Here is a 12,752-nt window from a genome sequence, read left to right as displayed (position 1 = left end):
CTATTCCAAGCAAAGAGTTTTTATGGGGTTTTAATGCTTGTCTGATTAAATGCTTTTATCTGATTAACTTAAAAATTAGCGTCTTGGTAAAGGCTTCTAATACATTGTTTGTCAAGGAACACATAGGGAAATAGTGACTTTCAGGACACTCCAAAAGATACCACTATTTCTTCTATTGATTCATAGAAAGAAATAAAGGGTTTAAATAGTTCACACAGCAGGGGCATGAACTGGATCAATGAGGGATGGAGATCAGAGACCATTCTGCCTGTCGTCTTTCCTGATGACATCAGTGAGTAATGCTCCAGTGAACTGCAAATGACATTAATTTTTATGTATTGTTTTGTTTATGCTACAGTCTTCATATCTGGTTGTCAGCACTTGTGATCACTTGGTTGAGGCTTGAGTGGTTTTTTGGTTTGTTTTTTTATTTAAACGAAAGTGATTATGTGGCTTATGAATTTATTTTCTTGAAGAAAAGTCTTTTTAGGAGATCAAAATACAGAAATTATTGGAAGTTAGCTGTTACATATTTTGAATTAAATGTTTAAAATGTATCTTTATTATTATGTAGGTAGACATTTTTATGAGAGTTGACAAGTGCTAATCATCTTAAAGGATAATGGGAAACTTCTGGCTTTGAGATTGTGTGGCAATAATGAAAAACTACAATTTTATTTGACTGCAGGGTACTGGACAAACCACAGTGGCATGACTTACTTCCATGCAAGCTGGGAATATGGTTCTGTCTCACAGTGAAAGCTATACCTCAGTTATTCCAGGTAACAGTAATGATGTTAAATTGCGTTACTTAATTTTTCTTGATGGTGTTATTATGCATAATCAGATTTGTAGCACTTGTTCTTAATTAATTTTTTGGCTCAAACACATAGCATATATATATATATATATATATATATATATATGTATAAAGGAATTACTCTTTGGAGGCAAATTTGATATTATAAGTTCATGGAAATATGAATGTATTTTAAATGCATATTAATCTTAACGAGCTAGGAAAGCAGTTTCTGTTAGGCAAAATGACAAGAATAAATGATGGGACGGGTGATATATATCCATCTAATTAGGAATAGCAATGTTTTTAAAGTGATGTTAACAAAAGTACTTTAATCTCAAATCAGCAAATGCTGTACTTTCATAGTAAATTTTAATATGCCATTGAAATTTGGGGTAACAGTGAAATTAATTTTTATGGAGTTTCTTGCATTCACTGGATAATGATACAAATTGATACCTGAAATTGCTGAGGTAAAATAACAACAGTATGGTTGTAATTTATAAACTTCAATGTGACGGTCACATTGTATCTTTTTGTACAGATACAAAAGTATCTGTAAATACTTTTTCAGGTGCAGTTTTTACCTCTGCACTCACAAGAGAAACAGCAAATCATACTTCCCAACATTTTTTTGCAAGCTTTTGCTTCATTAAGTGTACCCCAAGAAGTAAAAACAATGACCCCACATACATAGCTCAAAAATTACCCACATTTTTAATAGATTAAGATGTTGGAAAAAGAAGCTAGAAAAAGGCTATAGTTATAGCTCCTGCTCTCTTATTTAAACCCTTGTAAAAGTTATAAATACAATAATGTCTAGTCTTGCAGCATCCATTTTTATAGCCTTTAGCTTTTCCTAGGCAAAAATTACTCTCTCTCTCTCTTAAAATTTTCATCAGAACTTTGGGGATGTTTTATTAAAATAAAACCCTTTCTTTTTGCAAGTTTGTAAACCAAGTTGATTATACTTAACTGGTGTGTCCAAATTAAGCTTTGATGTTCATTCCTCATGAAGAGTCAGATAGAAAATAATTAGGGTCAGTTGTGGCATTTTTGAGTCTTTATTCATAATTATCATACTTTACCTTTTACTTTAATTGCAAAATTTTTAAAACTCACACAAAATAGTAAGATTAGTGAATAATTTAAAATTAGGACTTCTTATGAACTTCTTATAATTTGTATGATATTAAGACAGTTTTATGTCAGTGTAACAAGTTCATGTTTGCTGTTCAAAAAGCAGCTCCTGCGCGTGTCAGAATTGGCAGAAAAAAATACAACAAAAGTGATGTTTCATGCTTTGTAGAACTTAGCCCTTCTTTGGATTCCTCTTCCATTAAGTTAATAGTACTGGAAAAAATGCTGTCCAGTAACTGCTGGAAAATTGGAGACCATCAAGCAGGGTTTTGGTGACAGGGGAAGCATATTGGAGAGGAATTCAGAGCAGGAAGCTTTAAAGCAAGGAGGAAGGAAAGAGATAGGGGTTCCATACTATTTATGAGTAAATTTGCCCATATATAAATGACACTACTGCTTAACTGCAGAGTTTGTTTTGTTGTTGTTTAATGTGACCCACTAGTTACATGAGTTAAAATGCAATAAACCATAAATAATCTTCAATGTTAAAACTATTCAGGATTTCAGGTGACTGAAATAAGTTATTGTAACTTATTATATTTTAGTTAACAATATTTAAAGTATCACCTCTTCTGAAGAGTGTAAGTGCAGCGGTGACCTCATGCTGGAGCTGTGTTCTGAAATGCCAGTTGAAAAGATACCTGGTATATTATAACTACCTTGACAGAGAGACCTCTGGCTTCTTTTTGATTTTGATGTATATTTAACATTTTGGCAAGATCTGTCTTAATGACCAACATGGAGCAAAAAGATTAAACCCTGGTACAGAGGTCCTGTAAATCTGAGTGCTTTTTTCTCCAATAATACACAGGCTTGAGATTTCAGGGTATTTAATGCTTTTAATATAAGTAGAATCACTAAGGCAGAAGATGAAGGATCCTACAGATACTGAGTAGTGTTACATGTCATACTGCAAGTAGTTGACATCAGGATGGATGCTAGAGGTTTTCGTTGTTTATTATTTTAATCTAAATGATTTCTCCAGTCATTTAAGAGCCAACAGCCAACAAATCGTTTTCAAAATCTGTTGTTCAGCTGCAACTAATCCAGTTGTGGATTAACTTCTAAAAATGCATCCATATTTAAATGAACAATGTCTGGGACAGGAAAGAGTTAGCAATGCTTTCAACTGAATGTTGCCTTGCCATTGAGTATTTCAGAACCCTGCCAGTAAAACAGCTGAACTGTTTCCTCAGACTAATGGAACAGAGGCACCTGCCTGTAACAGACACAAGTTCTTCCTCAGAGGACACTTCATTAAAAAAACCCCAAAACAAATCAAACATAACAGCATAACAACAATAGCAGCAAATAAAACTTTTTAGCCCTTCTTGTATTGATTTTTTTTTTTACCTAGCATCCATCTCTCCCCCTATAGTTAGTGTGAATATTCTTGCAACAGCTGTGTCTGAGGATTCAGGTTGCTGAGCTTCTGCTGATGCCTGGATCTCATTTATCCAATTGAGTGTCTTTCTCCTACTTCCCTTCCTCCTTCAAAATGTCAGATTTCAGAAGGAGGCACTTAAAATAATTAAGGTGGGCCTTCACTGAAGAAAAATGCTTTGTTTGCATGCCCTTGTGATGGCCTATGCCATTTTATTGTAGCCTGCATTTTATGTCAAGAAACTGGAAGAAAAATGTGTGAGAGGAGGATGAGAGAAACTAAGAAAATGAGCAGGTTTTTTAAACTGTTGACAATTGTATTTTGAGAAACTACATAGTTTTCTATATCCACACATTGAGTTTAGTTAAATTTAGGAGTGAAAACAGCACTTTAAAGTTTGTCTGAAGAAGCAAAGGGAGAAAAATATGTAAAATGCATCATAAATCAAATATGTGTGCTGTGAAAGAAACATTAAGTGGAGTGTAAATTGCATTGCCTATTACCAAGTTTAATTCTTGTAATGTAGGATAAGAAAAAAATAGAAAATGAATGAAAATTGTTTCTAAGGCCATTTTAGTTAACACTTTCATGAGAATGACCTGGAAAAAAGGCAATGTATTAAAAAAAAAAAAGGGGGGGGGGGAAGAACCCCCAGAAACTTAATTAAAATGCTTATTGAAACTGAAATTTCTTCTTAGAATGAAATAAGCTACATGTAGTGTGCAAGAATTTCAGTTCAAATTGTCTATGTAATACAGACTAGACAGTTGTGTTAAGTGTACTTATGTTTTGAGGGAGAATTGCCATAAGTAAATTGCAGTTTATTCCAAAACCAGCTGACTAGAGGGTGGGCTTTTTTGGATGTTTGGACATATAACTTAAGAAAAGTGGTTTTTTTGAGAAATGTTTTTAATTATTCTTCACAAAATTTTTCCTTCAGAAAACAGAAGATAGGCATGTTTCTTAGTGGTCCTGTCATCTTTCCCTCCACACTGATGTGGTGAAGTTTAGCAGTGAATGTCTTTATTTTTACACCGACTGAATTATGAGCCTGCTGTTGTCCTGAGGGTAATGGAGCAGAAAGCATTTTTGTTTGTTTCAGACAGAAATGGTTTCTTGTTGAAAAAATTAAGTGTCCTTCTTCTATCTGTAATCCTGTAGGTGTAGAACACACGCCCTTGCAGTGAGCTGTTGGGAGAGCTGGGGGCTCACCAGTAATGAGAAGGCAGTTCGAGCTCAGTACATCGTTGCACTGGGTATAACCTAGTGAGATTATCAGCAGAGCTTTCAGTTACAATAGAAACTTGTGTTTATAGAGACCTTTGTGTAGCACAAAGTGAATTAAAACAAAAAAGCCAGTAATTTATTTTTATGTAGACTACCAGATGGTAATTACTGTAGCTGATTTAGTAGTCTGGAATAGATTCAAACTAGTGACCCAGAGGTGTTTAATTTCTTGGCATTTTTTCCTCAGGTTTTCTTTTAATCCATGATCACAATTCAACACCTGTTTAGAGATGGTTCAGCTTTGGCTTTAAACGGATTGGCAATGTGTCATTAAACTCAAGAGGCTTTGCCAGCAGGGCATCTCCTTTGGCAGGTTAGCTTCCAAGCAAGATTTCATTAGGTCAGCAAATGTATTTGTGGGTTGTTTCTGTCTTCACATGTGACTTTATATAAAATGGTGTGAGATTGAAACAAAATTTATTGCATTTAATAACATATGCCTTGAAAATATTTTTTTAAAAAGGATTTATTCAAGTCAGTAAGGTTAAATATTTCTCTATTTCCCAGCTTTACAGGGTTCTGAGGGTTTTGACATGTTCCAATTTACTGTACAGCACCAATGTTGGTATAATTTGTGGGGAGCGAGCAATTGCAGGATGTGTGGCAGGAGTGATTGCCCATTTGCTCTGTTTCTTGCTATTTCGCAGCTGTTGGGAGAACCAAAGTAAGGATGAAGCTCTTGACCCTGAGGTCAATTAGAAGCTTAGAAGCAGGTCAGAGGAGAGTGGATGGTAAAACAAGTATTCTGGGTGTATGCAAGTGAGCAAAAATAATTTGTCTAACAGGGTACTGCTTGAGGTTCTGAAGGAAAAACGTGCTGCAAAAATACTAAAATTTTTTAATAAATGTAAGACAATAAGGAAATTTGCTTTTAATTGTCTGCTGTGCTGTGGCAGCTTCTTTATATCACTCACTATAAGTCTACATGTCCTACCACATGAGTGCGAGTAGCTCGTGTGTAGGAGGCAATAGTGGCTCTAATTCTTGCCATTGGTCGCTGTCCTGTGAGGCTTCATGGGGTGTGAAATGGGTCCCCGGGAGGCCCCGCAGCGCTGACCGCTGTTTCCCCTTCTGGCTGCCTTTGTCTCCCCCGGGCAGAGCACAGCCAGCTGCTGGTCACATGCCACAACTGCCCACGGCTGGACACAGCTGAGGAGCCTCCCCACACCTGCGATTGTTCTGCAGGCAAAGCAGGATTTTTTGATTATAAAGGAGGAAGTAATGTAATTCCTATTTGTTTACTAGATTGCCTTTGGGCAAAGAAGTAAAAATGCCAAAGAGAAGTATAAATCATAATGTTCAACTCTTTTTTAAACATTATTTCTTACCATAACACATTGATAGCACTAGTTCAGAACCCTATCCAAAGAGTGTTTTTGCTGTGGTGTGATGGCTGGATTTTTTATTACATAGAAATAGCAAATTGAAGGTCGACTGGTGGAATAAATTTAATTAAACTCTCTTTTTCTCTCTTTTTAATATAAATTGCATACAATAATACTGTGGTCAAAAAGACAAAAAAAAAAAGGTTCAATAGCTCCATAAAAGTATTTATGTTTTTAATGTAACAAAAATTAGTCCAAAGAAAAGAATTATTTCAGTATACTGATTTTAAGTATGGTTGTGAGAGTTTTCAGTTAACTGTGAATTTTGTTTGTATCAGTCCCTTACCCAAAGAACTAAAATGTGAGGTGTTTCTATCACAAAATCTGAAATGAAGATTCTCATACAGCAAGTTGTTTCAAGTTGTCTGCTTTCTTTCTCCTAGTCTCCAGTTTCTTTTGAGACAGACCAGAAAGTCAGGAGAATTTAATATTTACAGGAGGGGAAAATACTTGAACAACAAAAACCCAAAAACCACAAAATAAACAAACCAACAAAGCCTCATCACCCTCCTCAGAAATCAAGGAGAAGTCGAAATGACTGAATCTTACTCAGAATGGAAGTTTTTTTTTCTAGAATTAGTACAGTTTGAATAAATGCTGCATCTCTTGATTTAAAAACAACAAACAAAAACAAACCCCACCTAAAACCCCAACCAAGACCTCAAACCCTAGAAGAAACAAAGGAAAGAAACCCTTGAAAGTTCAGTATCAGCAATTTCTGTATTTCTGCTCAACTCAGGCTCAGCTTTCTCTGGGCAATCTCAATTTAATAACGAGATGATACTGATATACAGAAAGAAACTTTTTTCAAGAATTTTTCAGTATTCTTCTTTCTTATGTGTGATTAAATATTAGGATAATCACAGGATTTTCCTACATACGGCAGTTTAAATATAATTTAAAAATACTAATAGCAGAATTTTGCAATTCCAATACATCCTTTTTGCATGCTGTTCCTTTTTGGAAAGTATTTATTTGAATGTATAGCATAATAAACCAGCAGGTATCAGCCCTCTTCTTTATTCTTTATACTTAACTGATTACATGTTATAATGCTTTAATGGTAAGAAGTAGTAAGGTATTTGTTTTGATGGGTTTTTTTGAAAACTTCCTAAACTCAAATGAGAAAATATTTCTGGTTAGGTAAGGTGTAATTTTAGTTAGAACTTTCCAAGTTTTGTATTTGTGTCTCTTTTCTCTGTGTCTTTCCACCACAGAAGTACAAAAATATTGCTTTTCTTATATATATTACCTCTTGAAGGTGAAGTATACATTAAGTATAAAATGTTGATGTTTTGAGCAAGAAAATTGTTACTAAATCATGGAGAAGGAGCATTAGATTGGAAGATTATCAGTGTCTTTAGGGCCCTAAAATGCTTGTATTGAGACAAAATGTTTAAATTTATCGCTTTGGAAAAGTAAAAAAATCTGAGCATAAATCTATTTTGAAATATTTAGACTACCAAAACTGAATATTCTTGAAAACAAATATTCCTGTTTAGACTGATTGAAAGCTAATGAAGAATAAATTGAAAGGGGCTTATTTATATTAAAACAGAAGTTTTCTTCAAAGAACTTCCTATGTTAAATGGTTTTCCAATGTTTTTTCATTTTGACCTATAAGGTCTGTTACACATAAAATTTGTGTCTGTGGTTAAAGTCTTTACTCGGGTATGCCTTTTAATTTTTCTTTACAACCTGTAGAGCCATTCTTATTGTTCTGTGGGAAGGATTTGATTTTCAAATCTTCATAGTCTATTTTGAGTAAAATTTTTTGTTGGTTTTGTTTCTTTGCTTTTTTTTATAGGTATATATTTGTGTGTGCTTCAAAATGTGCAGTTTTTCCATTTTTGCCATAGTAATCTTACTGATAAGATGAAAGACTGATGCTGCCTTTGTTACCTGCATATTACTCCATTTGTAGTGATAATCCATTCTGTATCTATAAAGCAACAATACTACCAAATTTCATTTACGTGCTTTTGACTAGTTTTCTTTGTTGTTCAGCTATTGTGTCTCATTTTCATCTGAGCCACATTTCCAATTGTTCTGTGATTGACATGCTGGAGAGATTGACAGTTACCCCCTAGTGCCTGCTGTCTGGAGATCCCACAAGCAATAATGGATTTTACACCAGAATTTAGCATCAAATATTGGCTTTCAGTGTCAAATGGGTTAAATTTAAATGCTAGTTAATTGTAGCCATTTTGAAATCATAGCCTTAAACAAAAGTGTTTTTTGGATATCCGTAAGTCTGAGGCCTGTGTATGCCATGCAACCCAAATGTCTCAGACTCAGCAGAAATGAGCTATTGCATTTATGGCTGTTTCTCTTTCCTAATTTGGCAAGTAGGCCAAACCTTGAGAGGATAAAGAAAGTTTCCAGTGTGGTAGGGAATTCTTATTTCAGGCAAACCAAAAGGAGAACTACTTTTATAATTCAAATATGTCTCCTCAAAGCCTACATGTCTGCTGATAATGCTAGTCCTCCTATAATTACACTCTTTTTTAGCCACAGCCCTACTTAAAAATACCCCTCGTTCCTAAAACTATTAGCATGTGAGATGCTTTCTTGTGTTATGTTGCAGAAGCAAAAAGTTATGTAAACCCTTTAAAATCATGTTTGTATGCAGAGATTTCCTATATAAAACTGGCAAAAAATCCACTTTCTTTTTCCTGTACCTAATTAAAAAAAAAAAAAAAAGAAAAAGAGTGAGAGAGTAGGCAGAGGTGTATTGGAAGGAGGTGGACCTTTACTGATCTTCTGTGGGAATTTGTCAGAGTTGTTCTTCAAGCATGTTGATCTGTATCCATGAGATGTCCTAAACCACTGCAAAGTTCTGCTCAGAGTTTGGTCACAGTTCCTGTCATGTGCTTTCCAACCTTCTTCGAGTGGCTTTGAAAGGGTAGATGCAGTTGTAACATGAAAACAACTGTTGGATCTTTGCAGGGAGAATGAGATGATTCCTACCATTAGAGTCGGCAATAATGACTGCTTAGCTCAGATTTTTCTTTTCAAGATTTCTTAAGGTGTCTTATTTCATGTTGATGATACCAGGTTTTGTTTAAATACAGTTGAAATAATAAAATATATTTACTACCATTTTTTACAATACATTCTACATTCAAAATTAAGTTACACTTTATCTGTAAAAAGCGGTACTGTTAGTGTAATAACACCAAAAAGTATTTTTGGGTAAAAAGATCTGAGGTTAGGTCTATCTAATACTGTAATTAATTTTTATGTAATACAATAGACATTCTGCATGCTTGATAAAGATAAATAACAATTTCTCTATTTCAGCATTTCTATTATGGATTCCTTGTTTTTGAATGAGCATAGAAACCTCTTAAACTGGTGAGAGTAAGAAAGCTCTCCATATGTCTTACTTCAGCTATCTGGTTGTTCATATTGGAAAGCTTTCAAGAGAAATCGATAATTACTCATTCATCAGATTTTGGAAAGGTATAACTTATTGTGGTGAATGTGTGACAGGACTTCTAGTTTTATGTGTACATTTGCTTTATAGATTTCAGATTGGAATCTAATCCATGGAGGAAATAAAATTATATTTTCAACACTTTAATAGCAATGTAGAAGTTGGTTAAACAAAAACAAACCAAAAACGAGCAAGTTGGCACATGCAGTTAGTGTTACCTTAATGAGTTCACATTAAGGTGATTGGTGCCTAGCAGTTGCCTTTGTCCCTGCACACACCACTCTAATTAAAAACATTTCTTTCTCTCGTGAACTTCCAGATTGCTGATTTGACCAAATTGAGTGCATGGTCTCTGCAAAGGTGTAGGTAGTTTCTCTAACCATTTTGCTTTTCAGGTTGTCAATGAGCATCATAGTCTATAATATCAATGCTATCACATTTGAGCCTGTATTTACAAATTCTGTGTTTTAGACTGAAAATTGCTGTAACTCAAGGAAACAAATATATGTATATATTTTGGTGAGGTTAAGTGACAACTTAAAACAGAGCCATTGCAATTACTTGTTTGTATAAGGATGCTAATGCCATTGCAACATTTTCTTAAAGGATGCCAGACAATTATATGTAGAATATAAAGAAACAAAAATGAAGGCGAAAGAAGATGCCCTGGCTAAGGCTGAACTTGAAACACTACAGAGTGAGTTTTTACCACTGTCTTAATAAACAAAGATGTAATATGACATACCTTCTACATTGGATGTATATGAACAAACATTTTTCTAATCTTCTAAAATACGTGCTTTATATCTACTGCTGTTAAAGTTAAATAAGCTTTTAATTTCATGGCTAATTTTGCAGTAGATTTGCTGGTTTGTTCCTATAGAAGCATACAACTCAGGTGGTCAGTTAGATTGTAGCAAGAAGAACATACCTTGCTAGAAATTGTTGTTTTACGGGAGGGGAAGATCTCAAATGTACTATGCATTTTCAGAAGTGACCTCTTGAGTTTTTGAGCATTTTTGTATTCTCATTTTCTTCTTGTTTGTAAATATTTTTTTAATAATGTGTTTAGTAATTCTTTTGTGGATATTGAGTTATTTTTTGTGATAGAAAGTGACAATAATTTGAATTTCCAAAAGCAAGGATGCAGACTTCAGAGATGGATTCATGCTATTGTTGAAATAAATGCTTTAAAGTTTTTATACTCTTACAAAAGACCAGAGAAGGTAATTAACATTTCCTTTAATAAAGTATTCAGAATAATTATAGGTGACTTTTCCTTTTCTTCTTTCAGTTATTTGCTTTTGACAATGATTAAACTTACCCTCTTCTGAAGACAATTTTAACAGTTTTTTGTCCGTGTTTGTATGTGCATGCTTGCTTTATTTACTGTACTTAAGTGCATGCATTTAAGTTCCTTTATTCTGACAAGTGCATTGAGTGCTTTCTGATAATTTAGTAGCTTGGAGTAAGCTTAAGCCTTTAGGTACTTAAAATACAGCTGCATTATTTATATTTACAAAATAGCTTAATTTTGTAAAATCAGTGAAGAGATCCAGTTCTAACAATAATTCCCAACTTGTCTGTAGCTGAATCTATTTTGGGAAAATGGATAACATTCAGCATCTCAGTGAGCATCATGGACCCAGGCCAAATCTAGCAAAATAGTGCATTTAATGCTTGTTAGGAAGTCCTGCCATTATGTTTGAGATACCTACCACAAAACGGGCCCTTGAAAAGGGTCTTGACTTGGGTTATTAGAAACTTGTTAAATTGTCAGATACTAATGTATTACCATTGTTCAAAATAGCTGGCATGCATTCCCCATTGAAATCTGTGAACTACTGTTTTAAAAGGGCTAGTTTTTGAAAACGGAAGTGCAAATGAAAGTATAAAGTTATTAAAATCACAGTGTGCATGTTCCTGTGTGTCACTGAAAGGCCACATGTGAACTTTTAAGTATTTCCCCGCTGCCAGGTGTGCTGTGAGAGTCACTTTTTTTGTTGTTACCTCCAGTGCCCACTCCTGAGAGGCACAAGTTTGGCTAGTTTGGCCTTCCAGGTCAGCCCTGACCTCTCACAGAAGCACCAGCCTGTCCCTTGTCACGCTGCTGGCTGCACCAAGGCGTGGCTCCCGTGTCTGCCAGGTGACCCCAGTGTCACTCATGAGCAGGGGCCTGTCCTGACCAGTCACCAGGGCTGGCATCCTGCCCTCTCCTCACAGGCTTGCTGGCAGGGAGCAAGGAGGATTGAGAATCACCACCTGTAATGAGCAGAGTTTCACATTTGGCATGGTCAAATGCCAAATTTGGTCAGCTGTAGCAGTGCTATAGCTGGGCAGCAGAATGAGCTGTCAGTTACCTTTTTTTTTTAATAAGTAAGACTCCCGAGAGAGGAACAAGAGATACATCCATGTTACTGTAGGCAAAAAGAAAAAAAAATCATTTTTTCCTGAAGCTTGCATGCAAAGCGTCTGCTAAATTTGCTTATTTCATTATGTTGCTCTGCATTGTCACATCACATTTAGCATAGAAAGGTTGTAAATCACCAAATGTGCATTTTGTTTGCCCCCCATTCTTCTTAATTTTAGACACTATCCCTGGGATGCGAGGTTGTAATAAAGGTTCCATCTATTTAATTGAGTAAACATATCTCATGCTGATTAGCAATAGCTGTTTTACAGTGCTTGTTTTTTCATGCCCTAATTGCTAGTTCGCCCCCTTGTCTGTCTGCTTTCCTGCTGAAACTGGTGCAGTATTCTGTAGGCAGCTTGAGCTAAAACCAGAGTAGGGTACTAAAGGAGGAAAATACAGTTTGCTAAACAGGAAAGAGAGGACAGTATTGAGATGTCATTAAAGTTCTATTTTTAGGAAGGAGTGTGAAAAAATGATTTCTTGGTAAGTCAATATTATGCAATTTTATTTTTCTGGCACTTTTGCAGCACTTCTCAATCCATCGAAAACTGTCATTACTACCTTAATAAAATATAGCAAATTTACCTTACAATAAAATATAGCAATATTTACCTTACAAAAATAGAGCAACTTACAATACAGTTTTAGGTTTCTAGGAAATAGGCTTTTGTAGGAATTACAGAGAGCTGAGTATTTTAGGGACAAAAGTAGAAATGGTTTAGGTTACATTTTCTGATGCGTTTCTCACATTTAGATGTAAGAACACAAAGTTTTATTTTTGAATGGAAGTACTTTAATTAATAAACTTTCTTTCAACTTCTCCCTGTCCTGTTGTGTCACATGTGTGTGATTCCTGCATTAGGGAATGGTTGTTTCATGATGGATAGCCCTGTTCCTCACAGTCA

General features: G+C 35.0%; 1 protein-coding gene across 1 annotated transcript in view; it reads left to right on the top strand.

The window, feature by feature from the left end:
• DNAJC1 (DnaJ heat shock protein family (Hsp40) member C1) overlaps window positions 1–12,752 on the top strand; it is a 107,084-nt gene that overhangs the window by 46,353 nt on the left and 47,979 nt on the right. Inside the window, exons 6-7 of the mRNA XM_063413653.1 lie at window positions 689–782; window positions 10,041–10,131. Coding sequence (XP_063269723.1) covers window positions 689–782; window positions 10,041–10,131 — 185 coding nt within the window. The remainder of the gene's footprint in view (window positions 1–688; window positions 783–10,040; window positions 10,132–12,752) is intronic.

This window comes from Prinia subflava, chromosome 1, assembly GCF_021018805.1.
Source record: "Prinia subflava isolate CZ2003 ecotype Zambia chromosome 1, Cam_Psub_1.2, whole genome shotgun sequence".
Classification (NCBI taxonomy): domain Eukaryota; kingdom Metazoa; phylum Chordata; class Aves; order Passeriformes; family Cisticolidae; genus Prinia; species Prinia subflava.
Note: the sequence above shows the minus strand (reverse complement) of the source record. Positions and strands in the feature narration are given on the sequence as shown.